A 23,176-nucleotide genomic window follows, 5' to 3' on the forward strand; every position below is an offset into this window, starting at 1 on the left:
TCTGATTTACTGGCCCACTCTATTTCCCTGTACAATATCTTATTATACTCATCAGAGTCATTAGGCCTATAGCACACCCCTACTCTCAATTTTGATTTCCCTATGCTTATGTCACACCAAACTGACTCGACACTGCCCTGTCCATCGATGTCGACTGGCTTCACTTCCTTGGACTTTATGTGTTTCTTAATTAATGGCATAACCCCTCCTCCCCTCCTGTCCTGTCTATCATTTCTATACACATTGTATTCCCCAAATTCCAGTTCCGCATTACTTATATCTGTATGACACCACGTCTCTGATATTCCAACAATATCTGCCTTTGATGTTTTGAGCAATACCTCAAATTCATCAAATTTATTTACCAAACTCCTAGCATTGGTGTACACGCAGGTATACATGCACCTGTTTCTATTCTTAGCTACCCTAACACAACCCATGTGTTTACTTGTACCGCAATGACTACCAGCAGTCTCTGAAATATCCTGCATCTTGTTTTTCAGACTTCTGCTCATTTCAATAGAAGCAGTGCAAGAATCACTTCCACCTCTGCCACTGGCTACTGTTAACCTATTAGTCCTTGTATCCCCCCCAACTAGCAGTTTTCCGACCCACCTAACACTGCCTCGACAGCATCAGCAAAAATTCTTGCACCCTTTCTATTTAAGTGTATCCCATCCCTGTAGAAGCAATCTCTCCTGTTAACAAGTACAGTCCAGGCTGAAAAAAATTCTACCCCTTGAGCCTTGCACAATCCCTCCAGGGCCGAATTAATCGACAAGGCTCTCATCATATACTCCCTCCTATCGTGTCTGGGCAGAATTGCAGACACTTTCAAGTTCAACCCTAATTCACGGCTTTTTTTCAACAGTGACCTGTACTTGCTAAGTAATTCCGCCGGTCTCCTACTCTTAATATCATTAGTGCCAACGTGTACAACTATATCACCTTTTGTGCCCTTAAAAGATGATATCCGCTCTACAACGTCATCAACCTTTGCTCCTGGCAGACATACCCTGGTCCTATTCCACCTATCCTTTTTACAAATTATGTTCCCCGTTTCCCTGACAATAGAGTCACCAACAACTACTAGTTCCTGTGGGACCAGCGCATTCTGCCTAGTGGGCTGCTTCTGTGTTGCCTGATGACCAAGTGCAAGCTCTGGCGTTGATGTGGGCAGCTGAGAGCTTGATGGGCCCCTCAATTTATTTTCTTCGAGGGCATCCACCCTGTCCTTCAAGCTCTCATAAAGGCCCATAACAACGCTGAGTTGTCGCCTGATTTCCTTGCACTCCTTACATCGTGCACACACAAAGACATCCCCCTTGGCAGTATCATGTCCCGTACCCGACTGCTCTGCAAACATCAAGCAAACAGTGCATTTTAATAGACTGTGATTCAGAGGGCAACTGCCCCCCTCAGTTCTCCCCTGAACCACAGCACTCCCATTAGCTTGAGCCTTTTGCTTTGCTGCTCTGGTCAGAGTCATGATTCCGATTTAATTCAATAAAATTCAAAACAAAAATTAAATCCTTAAGTTATATCCCAAAACAGTTATGTTATATATATATATTTTTTCGGTATCTAGTGTTTTCTACGAGTTCCCTTTATACAAACAACTTCCGTATCAGTATCACGTGTACCACTATAGTTATGTATTAATTATTTGTTACGATTAAGTCGTTATATATATATATATTATAGAGTTAAAAGTACAATTTAATTGACAATAAAGTTTATCAAGATTAATAGATTTACTGATTAATTGACAATATTATAGGAATTCACGAACGGTATTTCTACGGACTCGTAAGTATTGATTAGCTTCCAAATCTCGCTATCTCAATTTAGAATAAACTAAGGATCCTGACTAGGTCTATAATCTACTTATAGAAGATAATTTGATATAACAGTTGGTTAATAAATCGACTAAATTTGGTTAAAAAAAAAAAAAAAAAGACCTCTCGTTCAATTTGTGACACGTGGATTTGATACCGTTACCGATACTAAGTAATATCTACAAAATCTCTGTCTAAGTTAAACTTTAAACTAAGTACCGTAACTAGGAATATAAAGCTACTCTAGAAAATAAGTTAATATGACAATTTAAACTAATAAAGCAGAAAATAAATCAGGAAAAACTTCTCTGTTTGAAGAGCTTTAAGGAGCAATGTCCGCACAGGCTAACCTCGCACCCAGACTCCCATCTATGCTTTCAATTGTGTATATATAAATAAATAGGATCTCCAGATTTACAACACAGAATCTGTCTTTCTTTTTGACTTATTTTGAACTCTTCTCCATCTCATTGTTGCAACATAGTTTTTCCTCAAACCATATCCCAAGTCATGTTTGGGATTTTAGCAATTCCTCATAGCAGTTTTAGCATGAGAGGATATTCAGCCAGGTAAGAAAAACAAAAACTCAGTTTGGATCTTCTCTTTCTGGTGAACCTTCAGAAATGCTGTTGATAGCCACATCCGGACAGCAGAGACATTGTTGTTACATAACTTTGTAATAACATTTTTTTTTACATCACATTTTCCATCAGAGTCGGTCATATCACTATTAAGAGCATATGAACAAAAAGCCTGATTTTCTGGAAGCTGTCCATTAAAGGGAGTTCTCTCTCTCTCTCTCTCTCTCTCTCTCACACACACACACACACACACACACACACACACACACACACACACACACACACACACACACACACACACACACACACACAAAATTATTATTTTAATGACACTGGAGTTTGTTAGTGTGTGTGTGTGCGCGCGCGCATGCATGTGTTTTTATGGGTCAGTCTGCAGTTTGAAAAACCTGTAATAACCTTCTGCCTGAGATCAGCTAACTACAGCCTTGATTTAAGAGGGCTTTAGGAATTTCTCCAGTCCTTGATAGGAACCAAACCCAGCCCTCTCCAATGTGTGGCAGATGGCAGCAGATTATACTGACTAACCTACCATAGAGATCACACAATGCTTGGGCTTCCATAAATCTCAACATCAGTCCATCCTGAGGTTGCTGGTTTTGGGGGTCTCTAATGTATTAACATTCAAATTATTAATGTATGTATAATATAGCCCCAAATTGATTTTTTTAAAAAAGTGATTTAGGGGTAATGTGCTAATGCATAAATTTTGTCAAAAGTGCATTTTAGATATCACAATTTTTCCAGTTAACTGAGACTGCACTGTTGGGAGAACTTCATCCTAAATTGCATCGTTACTCCTCAGTCATTTTTTTTTTCCCCCGGTTGCATCATCACTTACATTTTTGCTGTAGTGGTTTTATGCTTTGAATTGTAATTTAGACTATGATTATTTTACGTTGGATTTTTTTTGTAATATCTTAGCTACTCTGCCTTATATCTCGTTATTTTTTGCCTTTAAATTTCAAAGTTGGTTTTCAGTTACTTTTAAATTTTTAAAGTATTCTCCTTGAGTATATTTGAAATTCATCAAAGTTATTGAAAAGTAATTTTCCCATTTCTGATACAAAACTTCAATGGACAAACATGCCCCTTGAAGTTTTGGAACATATACTCAAGGTTGGAATTGGGGAGAGAGGATAAGTCTCTTTTGAGACAGGTACTACATGTGAAGTGGGTAATCTGTTGAAGAGTGTGCTAAGGCAAATCTATAGCAATGGAAGCACGTGCTTTCATTATAAGGAACTCATGTAGGGTGTTACCTCACTGTAACAAAATTCTTCTGTAGGTAGTCAAAGAAAGAGGACATGCTTTAGGTTCACAGCAGCTAATTAACTGAATGGGATGAAAATCAGGTGTCTTGTTGACAAATTTTTTGTTTAAAATTTGCTTAAGTTTCCTTTCTGCAATTAAATTTGTAATATATTGTAAGTTTAAATTTTGTAATCTTTAAGTTTTCAAATTTTAACTAAATAATGATTATGACGGGATCCACTTTCAATACATCATCCAAGGATATCATGACTCAGTCAGGAATTCCTGCACAAGTCAAAGAAATTCAGTTAGAAATTCTCTGCATAAGGTCGGTCTAGTAGATGAACCAAGCTCAACTGATGATTCTTTTCTTTTCATCTGATGTAAGGAGTGTAATCTCAAATTAAAGCTTGATACATTACTAGGAGAATTTGAGTCATTGAGGAAACAGATACTTGTCTTAGAAAAAAATGCAATGATTATGAGAATCCTTGAAATCCATGAAGCTTGTCATGGATTTCAAGTATCTTGTGATCTGCCAAGTGATGCACCCCCAATTCGAGTCCCAGTACAGAGTAGTCAAGTGCATGCTTCTCTCATTCATGAAGGTTTAGTTTAATTGGAAGACTCTGTTGTCAGAGAAACTGGTAACAATTTTTTGCAATAAAGATAGCTGGACTAGAAACAGTGTGTGTTTGCTGAAAGCAACAATTTTTTTATTTTACCACCGGATTGTCAGATTTTAAGGATGGGTAGGAGTGAAGAGAGCATTATTATTCATGTAGTGATTGATTATATTAAATGAATACAACCAGATGAATTATTGGATGAATATGTGACCATGCTGAAAAAATGCTGCATGTTATATCAGAGTGGTACTGTGTCTGCATTTCTGCCCAGACATGATTAGAGGGATTATTAACTCAAGATTTGAGGGACTCTGCATGGCTTTTGGGGAAAAGTTTTTTTATCAGTGTGGTCTGCACTTCTAAGTAGAAGAAATCTATTTAGTAAAGATGGGTATTCATTTGAGCAAAGGTGGTGCAAGAGTTTTTGCTAGTATCATTGAGGATATCTTAAGAGTTCATGGAGAACTTCTGTCAGTGGGGAGAGAAAGATAAACATAGACATGCATTTATTTGCTCACGCACGCATGCACGCACGCGTGCGCACACACACACACACACACACACACACACACACACACACCTCAAGAACACACACACACACACACACACACACACACACACACACACCTCAAGAATTCTTATTTGTTGCTGCAACAGCTGATGTTGACAAGGTGTTCTGAATATGGTAACATTTCAAATATGTGGGAAGATAAAGCTAGGGAAACAAGCCTAAATAACTTCAAGGTGCATGTCAGACTGTAGAAGAATATTTAGTGTTAATTGTGTCTACAATAATGTCAGGTGTGTATTGTAAATAAAATGGTTGAATTTGAACTCCTGGTTAGGACAATTAACACTGACATAATAGGGTTAACAGAAATGTGGTGTCACCCGGAAATTGGGGATGATGAGTTTAACTATGGTGTGTAGAATGTGTTTAGGAAAGATAGAAGGTATTGGGAGCTATACTTCTTATCAAAAGTGGCCTGTGTGTGTGTGTGTGTGTGTGTGTGTGTGTGTGTGTGTGTGTGTGTGTGTGTGTGTGTGTGTGTGTGTGTGTGTGTGTGTGTGTGTGTGTGTGTGTAAAGGACTTTTGCTTAGTCAGAAGTTATCCCCCTAGAATAGAATCTATCATAGAAGAAAGGTATAATGAGAGGGGGAGTAATCTACAGATAAGAAGATTGTGAAGAGCATGATGAGAGTTTCTACATGTAGATGGAATGGTCAAGCAAGTGTGAATGCCAGGTGGTTATCGTGCAGTCATTAGTTAGAAGGTGAAGAAAGATGTTGCAGTAGCTAAAGTGTAAAGGCATGGGTTTTAATTTCAGAAAAGGGAACTATGCCGGTTTAAGATACTATATGCACTGTAAATTATGTAGATTGCAGAGGGAGGGCAAATGTATTAGAATTATGGAATACCTTTAAAACTATAATCACAGAATCCATGAAAACATATATACCATAAGGAAAATATACCATGACAAGATGCTGAGATTGATGAATATGGGGCTGGCCAGTCTAATAGAGCAGAAAAAGATGGCATGGGAAAGAACAAAACATTGAAAAGTACAACAGCTACGAGTTGATCTGTCATAGTACTGCCACAGAAAAGGCTGAGTGTGAGAAAGCACTGGCTAAGAGCAAAGAATGGGGATAAGGAGTTTTTCACATATGTGAATACCAAGAAGAAGAAAATGAATCAGATCAGACCCTTTTGCAGAGTGTGGGGGAAGTCTTAGATAACCCGCCTGATATTGCTCATGAATTGAATTAAGTACTTCATATCAATTTTCACTGATGAAAGGCTCTTCATGGTGAAAAGAGACTTTGAGAAGTAAAGCTGGAAAGCATGAAATTAACAATATTGAAATTTCCGAAGATTATTTGTTAGAAAAACTTTTAAGCGTAAATACAGTTTTTAAGGAAAAATCATGTTTAACTAACCTAGTAAACTATTTTTACACCCTACATTTGTTCCCTACATCCAACTATATGAGCTGGATGTAGGGAACAATTTTGACAGTTTATTTGGATTTTATCAAAGCATTTGACTCAGTCCTTTATGAGAGGTTACTGTATAAGCTGGAACATATTGAGATTACTGGCAAGATTCTAAGGTGGATTGCTGGGTGGCTGCTATCCACCTTAGAATTTCTAACAGAAGGCATAGGGTTGTGATTAATGGATATTCTTCAGATTGGTGTAACGTCAAATATGGGGTCCCCCAAGAATCACTTCTTTGACTACTGCTTCTGATTTTCATAAACAATATTGATGAATTGATTAAGGGCATGATGTCAAAATTTGCAGATGGTGTAAAGATTGGGAGAGTTTTAATGATCAGTGCCTGCCAAGCAGCGCTCTTTCAGGATGACTTGAACAGGCTTCAAGAATGGTCAGAAAGTAGCAGTTGTTTTCATGCAGCAAAAATGCAAGGTCTTACACTTTGGGAATAGCAATCCTAAAATAACGTATACTGTAGAGATAGGGAGGTCATAATTCCAATGTATAAGGCAATTGTAAGACTGCACTTGGAATACTGGGTCCAAGTATGGAGGCCTCATCTTAAAAAAGATATTGAGCTTCTTGAAAGGATCCAAAGATGGGAAACTTGCATGATGAGATTAGCAAAAGGATGACTGTACAGTGAAAGGCTTTGGTTATGTGGTCTACAGAACTTGGCAACCAGATACCTTAGAGGGGAACTTGATTGATGCTCTGAGAGGGTTTAGTAAAATGAATAAAAGCAAAATTTTCACTGTTATAAAGAATTCCAGAACTAGGGGTCATAAATTCAAATTGCTGGAATAAGTTGCTTTGCAGGTATGCTTGAAGTTTTGAAGAAATTCAGAGGTCAACTGGATGGTTACCTATATATGAGGAGGGGAACACATAATTTGTCTGTTTGTGTGCACTTTTTTGGCCAGTGCAGCAAAAGCCTGTGGCTTCTTTGCACTCATATGGCTAATATACTAATGTCCAACCTTGCTAATGTTCTCTATATACAGGTAACCCTCCTATGACGATAGTTAAGTTACTATAAAGTGTTGTGTGTGCAAAACCATGTTATACCTTAAGAAAAAGTACAAAGGGGGGGGGTTGCATTCCAAAAGCTAACAAAAATACACTATTTCATTAACAAAACTAACAAAAATACACTATTTCATTAACAAAACTAACAAAAATACCCATTCTAGATTTCGTGTATCTTCTGCTCTCTTTAACAAATCAGTAATCTGGGTTTGTTTGATTTTGCTTGATAAATCTTTGTGAATTTCATCATATGGAACTAAGAATTTTTTGACGCTCCCTTTTGAACTTTGGGCTCCTTTCATTCAAGAAACTGCATTCAAAAAATAAGATTCTAATTGATCTGCTAACTTTATACCTTCCTGTATGCTTTTTAGTGTAAAATTTGGAAGTTTAGAATTTTCATCTGCACTATCATTCTCTGAATTGATTTGGTTTTACCTCCGATGCCATTTCCACCAAATCTGCTTCACCAGCTTCTTTTTCTACCAATAATTCTTGAACTTCTTCAGTAATCATATCTTTTTTAAATTTTTTTAGGAGCATAGGCGACTAAGGCCATGTTACTCTTTGTATATTGTCTATAATTTGCATGTGTCCTGAGGTCGATTTTCTGTTTTGCTGGACGAAAAACTCGAGATTCCAGGAGAAAAAACCATGCTACCCTCGTCTGAGCCTGACTAACTCAGCCATGTTGTGAAAAAGACCCATAAAAATTCCTCCCCTCATTGACGGGATTTGAACTCAGGTCTTTTCCACCCGGTGTGGGGAAGGAGGGCGATTCTATCAACTGTGCTACCCATGAGGGCTTCAGTAGTCATAGATCAAAACCTTCCCCTCCTACCGACGTGGCAAGTTCTACTATCGCATTGTTATATCCCTTTTCTGCCAGTTCGGCCATATTTCCTGAGTGAACTGACTCTGGCCATACATTTTTCCACATGCATTTAATGTTGACAGTTTTACTTCATTCAGCAATAAAGCTATAATTCTGATACAGTCCACAATTGAGAAATGTTTCCATGCCTCTATTACTTCAGTAGATTCAAAATCAATTTTTTTTGCCTTGATCTAATGGCTGAATGAAAGAAGTTGTATTAACCTAATAGAACTGTGGTGGTAGGAACAAAACTTCAATGTTTGGATGACTTAAATCTTTTGGATGGCCTGGTGTGCTGTCCATAGTAATAAAACTTTGAAATCTAGATTTTTCCACAAATTTAATAGCACAGAACATAACATGGGGATTTCCCAACAAAATAAAATACAGGGATTTCTCGATATTTTTTTTTGACTAGCGAATCAACTGCAGGGATTCAAAAAGAGTGGAAATGTTGAGAAATTATATCCAATATAATAGTAGGGTTTCCTGCACTCAAAAATACCCTGTTATGCGGGATTTACCAAATTCTCTAACCGTGTTGGAGTGAAACCGTGTTATGTAAGTACTGTGTTGTGTGAAGATAGTTGCAATTTATCAATCGTGTTATAGCAAAACCATGTTGTAGAAGTACCATGTTATACGGGGGTTTCCTGTATTTTTATTTGCCCATTTTTACTTGATTTTCTGCTTTCATGTACTACATAGTTGATCTGGTATGGCCTTGTTTTTGCTTCATATTTTTCATCCACTGCTGTGGATGAAAGCATTTTGTTGAGTGACTGATATTCAATGTGCTAACCAATATTCAGTGTGCTGAAATGACCATTTTGAACAAGCCCAACTTTTCTGGTTTGGTAATTTCAATTGGTTCTCCACACATGGGAAAGGCGTGAATGGAATCCCACCTTTCAGATTAATTTTTTTTTCCACTTCCACGTGTTGAAAAAGGTCTGTTCAAATCCTGTTGATAGAATTTTTATGACTATTTTCCACACTGTTGCTCAGTTAGTTGATCTTGGGCTACAGTTGCATGTTGTTATCTCCTGAAAACTTCCCCCCCCCAACAAGCAGCCAAATCGACTGAAGAATTCATGCTGTTACTGGCACAGTATACTGATGTACCATGTCCACAGCTACCTTGGCTAATACTTAGTATTGGCCAACTAAGATCCTGCAGGATGCCAAGTTCAGCTAGCCTTTAGATATATACATCCTGTAGATACTTGCAGTTTGTGTTTCTCATTCTGGTCCATCGATCCATCCATCCTTTATGGTTTTGGAAGCTATATGTCATTTACATATGGAACAAGTGTTTGTTTTATTTTGATGTTACTGTATACATTCCTAGAAAATAAATGGAAGAATGAAAACTTCACTGTTTTATGCAATTTCAATAAAGGATTTTCTCCATTAATATTGAACTAATAGCGGTATGCGACCTTTTTTATTTAGATTTTTTTTATCAGGATATTTGTTATTATTATTATTTGATATAATAGTATTGTTATATTAAGACATTATTAATGTTGTCAGGTGGAATAGTACTATTATTGCAAAATATTGGCATATACTCCAGCTTGTCTTTTGAGGTTAGTATATTGAATATTTTGTAGGTTAGTATATTGAATATTTTGTAGGTTAGTATATATTTTGAAGTTAGTATATTGAATATTTTGCAATATATGTGAAAAAGTTACTACCTTCCCTTTTGTCTAAATTTCATATACAATTCTTACCACATTAGATGCTGAGAACATCAGTTATGGCAGTCCTATTGATGATATCTTGCAGTTTCACAAGAATTGTGATAAGATTCAGGTGAGAATACAGATGCATGTAAATTTTGAATTATTTTGTTATGCATTGTTGATCTGAGTTAGATAGAAGCAGTATTTAATTTGGTACAAATATAAAAAAATTACTCAGAAATTACTAAATCATGTGACCTATTAATCATGGAATTAATGAACATAGTGAGCCCTGTTTATTGAGGAGAGGCGTATATACTATAAAATCAGAAGTATTTGTATGCATACAGGTAGTTGCAAAAAGAGCTTTTAATTCAAAAACCTAGTATATAATAGGGTTACTTTTTGGTCTGTGTGTCATTCAGCCTCCTGTAAATACTTTCTGCAAACTCCCAGTAGGTATCAAATGGCATTCATCTCCATTCCCACAAAGCAACTGCCAGAGCCATTTTGGAAGAAGACTGTTTTGGTTGCAGCCTACTCTGGCACTTTAGTTCATCCCACAGTTGTTCATTGGAGTTGAGAACTGTGCTGTTAGCAGTCCAGTTCAACTTTTTGAAGTCATTATCCACAAACCAGTCCTGTATGACTGTGAGTTGTTCACTTACACACTATCAAGACTTTTTTAGATTTATTAGATGACTGTTTTCTACAGCAGCATGTTCTAGAGGCAACCAGAGGGAGTAATACTCTTTATCTAATTATCAGCAGTGATTATTCATGCATTAAGAATTTGCAGATAAAGGAATCACTGGGTGACAGTGATCACAATGTACTGATATGGGAATTACTTAAAGATGTAACTACCATCAAGGCTAAAGGGAAGGGCTTTTGCTTTCGTAAAGGTGACTACAGGGGTCTCAGAGAGTTTTTAAATTCTGTACAGTGGGATCAACTGATGATGTTACCAAGGTTGAATTCTAAATGGGAAGCCTTCAGGGATTTAATTCTGGAGGCTACTAGGCTTTTCATTCCAACTAAGAAATACTGTTCAAGGTTGAGGCCTAACTGGATGCCAGATGAATTAATGAGGCTCGTGGCAGAGAAGAAAAATGTATGACATGCATATAAATTATCGGGTGACACAGAAGCCTATGGCAGATATAAGTTTGTCTGTAATAAAGTCACAAAGGAGGTTAGGCACGCGAAGGCAGATTACGAGAAATCTTTGGCAAAGGATGAAAAGAAAAACAGCAAAGAGTTCTTTACTTATGTAAACTCTGGAAGGAAAGGAATGACTTAGATTGAACCACTTAACATAGATGAGTTGACTATTGATGACCACGCTCAGATAGCTGATAAACTGAATGAGTATTTTTCATCTACATTCACACATGAGGAGTTATTCAATGAGGGGAATGCCAGAATGTTTATCAAACTCTAACAGGGAGCTAAGTGATTTTGTAATAACTGAGAGCAGGAAGTGGAGGAGAAATTGTTGAAGTTAAATAAAAAAGGCACCTGGGGTGGATGGGATCTATCCAGTTATATTAAAGGAGGCAGCAAAGGAAGTAAGCAAACCATTAGCCATAATTATGGGAGCTTCCTTGGACTCATGGGAGGTCCCCATGGACTGGAGGTGTACAAAAGTAACACCAATTCACAAAGGGGGTTCAAAAGATGACACAAGTAACTGTAGACCTGTTAGTTTAACTTGTGTTCCAGGGAAAATAATTGAGTCACTTGTTAAAGAAGCATTGCTGGCCGACCGGGCTAGCCGAGTGGGTAAAGTACCTGCCCGGCAACCCAAAGGTCGCGGGTTCGATTCCCGCCTCGGGCTTGGATCAAAGTACTGCAAAAAACCTTGGGAGGTGCAATATGGCCACAGAAGCCGATGCGCCAACAACTACCAAATCAAAAAAAAAAAAAAAAAAAGCATTGCAGGATCATCTAGACAAGACTGCAGTAATAGTTAAGACACATCATGGGTTTATTAAATGGAGGTCTTGTCTGACCAATTGTATTGGATACTATGATGTGGTCACAAAGGAATTGAATGTCAAAAATAATTTTGATATCATATACTTGGATTTCAGGAAAGCTTTTAATACTGTTGAACATGGAAGACTGCTGTACAAATTGGAGAGGTATGGCATTAAGGGTAAGTTACTACAATGGATAAAGGGATGATTGAGTGGGAGATGACAGAGAGTGGTAATCAATGGACACTGCTCTTCGTGGACAAATGTTATTAGAGGAGTTCTCCAGGGTTCAGTGCTGAGCCCATTGTTGTTTTGCGTATTCATCAATGATATTGATGAAGGTATATCCGAATTAATGTCCAAGTTTGCAGATGATACAAAGGTTTGCAGGATTGTTAACAACAGTAAAGACAGTATGTTACTCCAACTGGATAAAAACAAGTTGGGCAAATGGGCTGAGAAGTGGCAACTGAAGTTTAATATTGACAAATGCAAAGTACTGCATATGGGTAGCAATAACCAAAGAGAAATGTACCAACTGTATGGTACTACACTCAGGGAAGGGGAAAGTGAAAAAGACCTGGGGATAATTATGCAGTCAAATATGAAGTTTGCTGAGACAGGCTGCCAGGGCAGATCATGGAGTCCTGTGAATGATATATAGGAATTTTGCTAGCAGGGACAGGGAAGTGATTATCCTGTTGTACAAGGCAATGGTCAGGCCACACCTGGAGTACTGTGTACAGGTCTGGAAGCTTCATTTTAGGAAGGATATAGAGTTGCTAGAATGGATAAAGAACTTGCTAGAACAAGTACAAAGAAGGGCAACAAGATTGGTGAGGGGAACAAAGGGGTGCTCTTACCAAGAAATGCTTAAGTTCTGCAAATTGCAGCACCTGGAGAGTAGGCACCTGCGAGGTGATCTGATTGAGGTGTATAAGGCCTTGAATGGGTTGAGCAAGCTGAGTGATGATGGGATTCTTCCTCTTGCTCAGATTAAGAACCTGAGGGGGCATAGATTCAAATTGAGGAAAGACAGTTGTAGAATAGATGTGATGAAATTTGCCTCTAGCCAGCGGGTAGTTGATTGTGGAACAGACTTCCATCTTTTGTTGGACGTTGATAGCCTAAATAAATTTAAGCCTGAACTGAACAGGACAGGCATTTTGGAACGAATTGGAGGGGTGAAATAGGAGTCCCCCCCGGCTGATGCTGCATAAACTTGCTTTCTTGCATCGTATGCCTCTACTAATGCTAGTTCTAATGATATGATATGGCTTAGCAATAGCATTGTAATGCTTATACTGACTTTATCCATTTCTATAGTACTGCCACAATGTATATGTAATGCATAATTGTCCAGAGAACAAGTAGGTTATGAACTTCGTGGTTTCTCAGCCACCAACAGCTTGAGTCAGAAACTTCAAGACTTAGAGCCATGCCATCATACCACCTCCACCAAACTTCATAGTCACTTAACTGGAAGTGCTTGGGGCTGGTTAAACTGTATTATCCAGTTTCACTGTTTTTTATTACAGGTTTATTTATTTATTCATATATATTAATGTTTTTCTCATAAATTAGCCTTTCTGATGAGAGTTTCTTCGACCATTTTTTATTTATATTTTCTGAATAACTTGCTGGTATTATGCTTTCTATCAACATTTTTTTAGATTTTCAGGTCTTTATCCCAGTAGATACACACAGTTGAGGCTGCCATAGTATAGACAACTCAGCTCAGCCAGTAGTTGGGTGTTAGTGAAATTCTTTATCCTTTCTTTTGTCTACTGTGATCTTATGGTACCCTGGTGGATTAAATTCTGCATTAAAAATTTTTTGAAAATGTATGAATCATGTTTGGCTTCTTTTTTTTTTTATTATTATTAAGTTTGGCTTTTATGCCAGATTTCACACTAATTGTTCAGCATGTTTTCTAACTAATTGGCAGCTGAGACTAAAAAAGTCTTGATTGGTTGTAGAATCTTCATTAGTATTTTTTATAATTTCATTTTAATTTTCCACTTTTTTTGTATGTATATAAATACAGAGGAGATATGATAGTCTCGGAAAGCGTGTGGTTCTTTTTTCTTTCTTTCTTCCTTCCTTTCCTTTCAAAATGAAACAATGCACTGCAGCATAAGAAACAAACATTTGTATTTCCTACATTATTCACCTCAACTTTACTATATTTTCATATTATTGTGTAGTTTTCAGAAAGATGCTTTTACTAACTACTCAATGATTGGGAATTAGTTTCTCTAATGTAAATATAAACAAATAGCACAAATGTATACAAATTAGTAATTTTCAGATACTTCTGCTTATATTTTATTTAAAATAAAATCATAATTTAATATTTAAAAATTTTAAGTTTATAATGCATAATGGAAAGAGAGATATGATCCTTGAAGTACATTTTCCACCTGTAAATATTCATTTGTAGCTATACATTTTATAGCTATAAGCAGTTGATAAAGAATTTTTATTTCACTAAACAATATAAAAAGAGCACTGTAGAAAGCAAGCTTTGAAAGTTAAAGCAAAATTTTTGTATGCATACAAATATTATATTATCATATGTATTTGTTTATACAAATTATGTGGGAAATCCTTGAAGTATAACAAAAAGTAGCACCTTATTTAAAATATTTATGGATAATTTTTTCAAGTTAATCCATGCATTTTCTATTTTTTTCAAAAAGCTTTTTACATGAGTTTGTTTATATAGGTTTCTATATTTTCTTGTTTATATTCTATGTTCATGTACAATACAGTAATTTCTGTTTATATTGTATGATGCTGGTGGCATTGTTCATTTCAAAATATATTAGACTGAATTTTTTAAATTCAAAAAGCAATTGTTTTATCATTAAATAATTGGGATTTTATACTATAGGATTTTAGTATGCTTTAGCTACATTTCATTTTGATCATGGAGAGACTTTCACTGACAAATATTGTTATCCATGATTTTGCATAAGTAGTAGTAGTGGCATGTGATGCAAGAAAGCAAACATATGAGCTTATGCAGCATCAGCCAAAAAAAATATATATGTATATACAAAACAATTCACTCTAAATGTTTGTCCAGTTCCTCCTTAAATTTATTTAACCTATCAACTTCCACAACGACAGATGGAAGTTTGTTCCAGCAATTAACCACCCGCTGCCTAAAGGCAAATTTCCCCACATCTATTCTACATCTGTCCTTCCTCAATTTGAATTTATGCCCCCTTAGGTTCGTAATCTGAACAAGTGGAAGAATCTCATCAGAATTTAGCGGGCTCAATACATTCAAGACCTTATACATCCCAATCAGAACACCTCGCAGGTGCCTAGTCTCCAGCCGTTGCAATTTGCAGAAGTTAAGCCTCTCTTGGTAAGAGGATCCCTTCATTCCCCTAACCAATCTTGTTGCCCTTCTCTGTACACGCTCAAGCATATCTACATCCTTCCTAAAATGAGGCCTCCAGAACTGTACGCAGTACTCAAGGCATGGCCTGACCATTGCCTTATACAGAGGGACAATCACCTCCTTTTCCCTGCTAGCAAAATTCCTGTATATCATTGACAAAACTGCATGACCTGCCCTGACAGCCTGTCTGCATTGCTCAGAAAACTTCATATCTGACTGCACAATTATTCCCAGGTCTTTTTCATTTTCTACCACCTTAAGTGTAGTACCACACAGTTGATACATTTCTGTGGGGTTACTTCTACCCATATGCAGTACTTTGCATTTGTCAATGTTAAACTTTGGTTGCCACTTCTCAGCCCATCTGCCCAAATTTTCTAGATCCTGTTGCAGTAGCACACTGCTATTACTGTCATTAACAACCCTGCCAACCTTTGTATCATCTGCAAACTTTGACACTAAGCCTGATATATCTTCATCAATATCATTGATAAATATACAAAACAACAGTGGACCCAACACTGAACCCTGTGGTACTTCACTAATAACATTAGTCATTGAACAGCAGCACCCATTGATTACCACCCTCTGTCTTCTCCCACTCAACCATCCTTTTATCCATTGTAGCAACTTACCCATTGATTACCACCCTCTGTCTTCTCCCACTCAACCATCCTTTTATCCATTGTAGCAACTTACCGTTAATACGATTCTGCTCCAATTTGTACAGTAGTCTTCCATCCGCAACAGTGTCAAAAGATTTCTTGAAATCCAAGTATATGATATCAAAATTATTTTTGGTATTCAGTTCCTTTGTGACCACATCATAGTACTCAATCAAATTGGCCAGACAAGACCTCCCTTTAACAAACCCATGCTGTGTCTGCATTATTGCTGCAGTCTTGTCTAGATGATCCTGCAATGCATCTTTAACTAGTGAATCCATTATTTTACCCGGAACAGAAGTTAAACTAACTCGTCTGTAATTACTCGTGGCATCCTTCGATCCCCCTTTGTGAATTGGGGATACATTTGCACATCTGCAGTCTGTGGGGGACCTCCCCTGAATCCAAGGATGCTCTCATAATTATGGCTAAGTTTTCTTACTTCCTTTGCTGCCTCCTTTAATATAACTGCATAAATCCCATCCACCCCAGGTGCCTTTCTTATGTTTAACTTCAACAATTTCTACTCCACTTTGTTCTCAGTTATTACAAAATCATTAAGCACCCTGCTACAATCTGATAAACTTCTGGCATTTTCCTTCATTAATAACTCCTCATATGTGAATGTAGATGCAAAATACTCATTCAGTTTGTTTGCTATCTGAGCAGGATCATCAACAGTCGAACCATCGATATCAACTGGACCAATCAGATCCATCCCCTTCGTTTTAGAGTTTATATAAGTAAAGAAATCCTTGCTATTTTTCTTAGCATCCTTTGCCAAAGATTTCTCGTAATCTGCCTTCGCCTGCCTAACCTTCTTTTTGACTTGATTAAAGACTAGCTTATATCTGCCATAGGCTTCTGTGTTGCCTGATAACTTTGTTAGTTTGTGTTAGATATGCATCTTTATTCTCTGCCACGAGTCTCATTAGTTCATTTGACAACCTTTTAGGCCTAAACCTTGAAGAATATTTCTTAGTTGGTATGAAACTTTTGGTAGCTTCCACGATTAATTCCTTGAATGCTTCCTACTTAGAATTTGATGTTGGTAACATCATGAGTTGATTCCACTGTACAGAATTTAAAAACTTTCTGAGACCACTGTGTTCACCTTTACGGAAGCAAAAACCCTTTTCTTTACCCCTGATGGTAATTATATCTTTAAGTAAATCCCACATCAGTACACTGTGATCACTGCTACCTAGTGGTTCCTTATCTGCAAATTCTTAATACACAAATGATCACTGCTGATAACCAGATCAAGAGTATTATCCTCTCTGGTTGCCTCTCGAACATGCTGCTGCAGAAAACAGTCATCCAATAAATCCACAAAAGTCTTACTAGTGTGCGAGTGACCAACCCACAAGTTCCAGTCAATATCTGGGAAGTTAAAATCCCCCATTATAAGATATTCTGATTTACTAGCCCACTCTATTTCTCTGTAAAATTGTTCATTGTACTCATTCGAGTCATTAGGCCTATAACCCACTCCTACTCGTATTTTTGCTTTCTCAGTGCTTATGTCACACCAAACTGACTCAGCAGTGCACTGTTCATCTATATCAACTGGATGCACTTCTTTTGATTTTATGTTTTTCTTAATTAACAGCATAACACCGCCTCCCTTCCTATCCTGTCTATCCTTTCTGTACACATTGTACTCCCCAAATTCCAATTCTGCATTCCTAATATCTGTGTGACACCACGTCTCTGATATCCCAACAATATCCGCCTTTGATATCTTGACCAACACTTCAAATTCATAAAATTTATTTACTGTACTTCTAGCATTGGTATACATGCACCTATTCTTATTCTTAGTTACCCTAATACATCCCATATATCCACCTGTTTCACGATGACTGCCATCAGTCTTTGAAACTCCCAGCATCCCTTGCTCCAGGCCGCTGCTTATTCTAATAGAAGTAGTGCAAGAATCACCTTCGCCTCTGCCTGCAGCTACTTTTAACCTTTTAGTGTGTGAATCCCCCAAGCTAGCAGTTTTCCGACCCACCTAACATTGCCTAGTCGCTAATATCTCTTTAAATTGCATAGCACCACCTGAATAGGTGAATCTATTATATATTTAAAAATCCCAGGCGTGTCAGAACAGCTATTTTTAAGCTTACTGACTTCTCATTAGCTGGTGAGTGGTTTGTGTTAGTGAATATATACTGAACTGTGGATAATGTATTTTGTCTAAGCAAACAGTCAAGAATTTCACTTCTGTTTTAAAAACATAACTGTTGTGTTTACCTTTAACCCCTAGAATTGAGCTCCATTTGATCGATGCAGTACAGTTTTGTAGGATTCGCAAGGTTGAAATCACTCAAAATTCATACACTAATTTGCTGATATCTTTTCTAAATTGTACAGCATCACTTGAATAGATACATTCACTGAAAATTTAAAAATCTGACATCAGTAAGCTTCTGAATAGTTGTTCCAGCAATTTCTTTGAGTTTTAAATGTATAGTGGATTTACCTATTCAGGGGATACTATACAATTTGAAAAGGTATTAGCAACTTAGGCAGAACCTGGGATAATATTATTTATCTGGAGGTTGAACATTAACACAAGCTTTTAGTGCCTACTCAGCAGTTTCTTCAGTGAAAACAGATAGTCTCTTCATGATCATCCATGATCAAAATCAAATGTAGATAAAGCATACGAATTTTGATTTGAACTGTGGTTTCATTTCATGTGACTGCTAAGTATAGTTAATAATAACAAATAGTTGTACTAGTTAGTTGGAAAAAAAAACCTTGTTGACCACTCAGTTACATCAAGCCTTTATATTGTATGTGACTGTGGCTGCTGTAGTGTGGTTATGACAAGTGGGACTTCTCAGTACAATATGTGGGAGAGGCAGTAGGTTTTATTGACACCACTGAATTATGGAATCCTTTAGCTCTTAATTTGCGTTAATTGGAACACCCATGTATTTGAGAATTTATATAAGCTTAGACCCGAAAACTGTAAAATTTAGTTTAATTTATGTTTAATTATTAATTAATTAAAATAATTAATTGTGATTTATATTTAAAATTCATTAAAAAATTAATTATTGATAATTACTGTAATTATTTGTAATCTCCCCCGTATCTCTCTCTCTCTCTCTCTCTCACATGTTCTCACAATATGGCCATAAATACTAGTAAGAGGCCGCTACAAGTTTTCCCTGGTAAGAATTTTTGGCCCAGTCCACCTCTTGGTGCTCATTTTAATTTTCTTTATAATTTTTGAAAAAAAATTTTTTTTTTTTAATTCAACTTGAACATTGCCAATATTTCATTTTATTTTAATGGATTGCAGTACTTACTATTTTTAAGTTTTAAAAAAATTAAAATTTTTAAAACATGCAATGTGTTCAAACTGTGCATATGCATATTTTCTGAGGTGCCCTATTGCCATCCTGGGTTAAATAGCAGCAGAAAATTGCTAAAATATTTTAAATAGTGCATTGTTTGCCATCTTTTAAAATTCACATGGTAACCTACAGGCATAATTGATTTATAGAATGCGAGATTAAATATGAATTTACAGAATAAAAATACTTTAAATAAGCTAATTATTGTAACTTTTAAAATAATTTAAACAGTAATCATTCTGTTTATGAATTTTTTTAATAGAAAAACTGTGGTGGTAAGAAGGAACCAGTTCCAGAGCTTCTGAAATTTGAAAATGGTTCATTCTTTCATTTGGTGTTCAATGGAGTTGCCCAAAGACTAGGAATTAATTTAACACAAAGTAAAGTCAAGTATATACATTCTTTGAATATATTATTATATGAATATTATTTGAATATATATATATATATACAGTTATTTATGTAAGTTCTTTATAGGGGGCTGATCATCAAGTACAAAGACTGAATCAGTGAAAATAAGGTGTGTTTACAGGAAAGGGAAATTAATTCTCTTTCAAAGTAGGCTCATTCAGCATATTACATGCTTATTTTATCATTCCTTCCAGAACTGAAAGCACCTCCAAAACTCAGTTTTTGGAATCACCAAAAACTGAGTTTTGGAGGTGCCCTGTCACATTTGTGTTTAATTTTTTACACATCTTCAAATCTTTTGCTTTTTTTAGTGTTTCACTTTTTAAAATCTTTTTAAACATAGGGATGCCTCTAATGATATAAGACATTTTTATTGGTTTATATTATACATTCAAATCAGTTAGAATTTACATAGATTTGCTTTTGCTTTTGCTCTGCTGTCAGCAGTTGTGAAACAAACTTGTGTGGTTTGTGTTTATTCCCAAATTTTCTCTTCATTATATGCCAGTTCTTATCTGGCAGACAATGATTTGTCTGCCAGATAAAAACTGACACTGCACACTTATACTAATAATCAGTGCTTTTTTTGTAAAAAAAAAAAAAAAAAAAATAGGTGCCGGTACTTATTCTTTACTATCAGGAAAAACTGAAAATTAAAAGGATATGAAAAGAACTCTAAAAATTTTTTTTCCTGATATTGTTACTTTAGTAGTAATGTTTTTGGAATAAGAACAACAAATTTAGTATATTAACACAGTTTATTAAGCATAAATTTATTATTCAAGATTATAAAAAAATAAGTAAATAAATCAGTCAACTACTGAGTGCCGGGCACTCAAGATGAAAGGTCCATAGTCACGAATGGTCGTTAGTGTAGTATCTCAAATAGAGAGCTTTACAGTAAGTGAAAAAAGTTTCTAGTACCCCAGCTTGGCCTAAAACTGAAGAACTAACAAAAGCATTGTCTGTTTCAGTCTCTCCATTGTGAATGACAAGGGTGGGAGAAGCGACCCCAACTTCTTCCTGGAGAAGTAATTCAAGTCTCGGGGAAAAGCAACTGGCAGGTGAGAGCCATGCAAGACTCTGTGCAGGTGCCTGCCCACCACTGGTGCCTCAACACTGGCTCTCTGAGTACCTCCTTGCCGGGAAAACTCCAGCTTTGAAAATTGTTGAAAAATACTTCTCATCACAAAATTTATAAATGACCTTTATAGAAATATTAACTAACTATTTAGCAACCTTTTTTGTCGCCAAAAGGAGAGTTACCTAGTACAAAGAATTGAAGTGCAATAAAAAATTGTTTTTTTAATTTTAACACAAAAAGTAAATTATACATTTCAATCAGAATAGTTTTCCCTTGATAAGCATTGAATAATGCATAGCTAATGTGATTTTTAAATTTTTAGCTCCATTAGCGATGGAAATAGAGGGGGGGGGACATGAAAATTACTCATATTTTCCTGTCTGGCACCGCCATTTTTAGGTTTAAAATTATATTTTAAACCTACTAGTTGAGCTCTTTCCAATGGTGTATAATAAGCTATAGGTTGTCTGACATTTTATGTCCCCCCACATTTTACCCCCATTTCTCAGACAAATTTTTGTCAACAACGATCAGTATGGTGTTATGTTGGCCCACATGATGTACAAACCCATGCAAAATTTCAAGTAGGTTGAGTGGTTCCAGAGATAGAATCCCTTCGTTAGACTACGGACCCTAAAAATAATAAGTAAAAATAAAGTAACAAGTAGAATATTCCAAATTTTTATTAAGTTTTCACCCGACACCCTATGCCAACTTCTTTTCTTCCTCTTTGTGTGTCTCTTGCTGAATAATGTTTCTGAAGCAGCCACAAATCAACATATTTTGCTGGATCGAAGCGGGTCAGTGGTGGGCCTACAATTTTAAGAAACAGTAGCGAAGAAACTGTTTTTGTCATCAACGAAGCTCTGGTTGGGCTGGTGATCAGATTCATTTGTGAAAATCCTCATGCACTTTCACTCGATGAAATTGGTATCGTACTCAGAGCATCCATCAAATGCTTCAGTTCTTCCGAAACCATCTTTTCAATTAGGTATTCCAGAAATCCATGAATTGCATCTCTTTCATTTAACTGTAATTTTCTAACTTTATTTTCACCAAATGCCAACAATTCATGTTTAGAAGGTTTAATACCTTCGTTGTCCTTGTTTTCCTTTGGTATTGTCACTAGTTCTTAAATTTGATATTTTTCTTTTCTTTTCTTTTTTTTTTTTTTTTTTTTAACTGAAACTGTCAGTGTCATTCGGATATTCAGGTACTGTGACCTGTAAACAGAGATAGGAAAAATGTAGATAACGCACTTCGGCCAGAAATGTGAACAGTGCATACCAAGTTAATTCTCTCCTAATCCGTTCACTATATGAATATTTTCTTCGCTCAACGGAAAGAATTTTAAATGTAACTTTCAAGGGGAATTCAAAATAATTCGCTATAAAAGGACTTCGTTAAACAGAGATCCGACTGAGTAATTTAGAATCGTAAAAATGGTTATACAGTTTTATATAGAAAATTTCTTAACAATAGGCAGTGAAAAATGCAAATTTAGTTAAATAATTTTAAACTTATTTGAATAGTAGGTAAACATGTGAAAAAATTTTACGGAATATTACAAATTTCAGAGTGCACTGCATCCAAATGTCACTGTTAATAAAGGTGCCGGTATGCCGTACCGGTGCGTACCATCCCAAAAAAAGCACCGCTAATAATTAACTAGTGGTTTTATAAACTAATTAGCTGATTTATATAAAAATTATATAGGGTTTTCCTGTTCTATATAACAAGAGATGCTCCGCACTTTTGTTGTTGGGGAATCCAATATATAAAGTGGAAAGATTCCTGCCTTACACGAGATGCACGGGATTATTCTGATAAAAAAATATTCGAGATGGAGTTGGGTGTGTCAATTGCTGTAGTGGTTGTACATATTGTATATAGGGTATAGATTCATATCCACACGGGCCATTAGTTCCTTAGACAGACAGACAGACATTCCTCAGTGAACTTTTATTTATATATTTATGTGTATGATTTTCCCTAACTGAATTCCAGGTAACCATTAATAAGAATTATCTGGGTTTTTTTTTTTTTTTTGTCAGTTGGCCATAAGCTTTAATTTCACTCACTTGCACCTTAATTGTAACAAGGGTATTCATTGTGGAGTCTATTTAACCGTGCTGTTTTAATTATAAAAAATTCATATGTAGCTTCTTTTACTGAATTAAAAATGGTGGCTTCTTAATTATTATTTGCTAAACTGAATTAAAAAAATATCAAATGAAAGTAAATGGACACCAATAATAATGAAGTTTTTATTGTATTTTTTGTGTGAATTTTCGAGGTCATTGAGCACCCAGATTGAAACTCCA

The 23,176-nt window shown here is 36.1% G+C and overlaps 2 protein-coding genes across 4 annotated transcripts in view; both read left to right on the forward strand.

The window, feature by feature from the left end:
- Atg18a (Autophagy-related 18a) overlaps positions 1–23,176 on the forward strand; it is a 541,369-nt gene that overhangs the window by 280,092 nt on the left and 238,101 nt on the right. The window lies entirely within an intron of this gene.
- Positions 1–23,176, forward strand: part of LOC150086488 (multiple inositol polyphosphate phosphatase 1-like) — a 76,722-nt gene that overhangs the window by 36,134 nt on the left and 17,412 nt on the right. The window contains exons 6-7 of the mRNA XM_090371430.1: positions 9,978–10,051; positions 19,620–19,737. Coding sequence (XP_090227556.1) covers positions 9,978–10,051; positions 19,620–19,737 — 192 coding nt within the window. The remainder of the gene's footprint in view (positions 1–9,977; positions 10,052–19,619; positions 19,738–23,176) is intronic.

This window comes from Mastigoproctus giganteus, chromosome 4 (assembly GCF_048544385.1).
Source record: "Mastigoproctus giganteus isolate SK-2022 chromosome 4, ASM4854438v1, whole genome shotgun sequence".
Taxonomy (NCBI): domain Eukaryota; kingdom Metazoa; phylum Arthropoda; class Arachnida; order Uropygi; family Thelyphonidae; genus Mastigoproctus; species Mastigoproctus giganteus.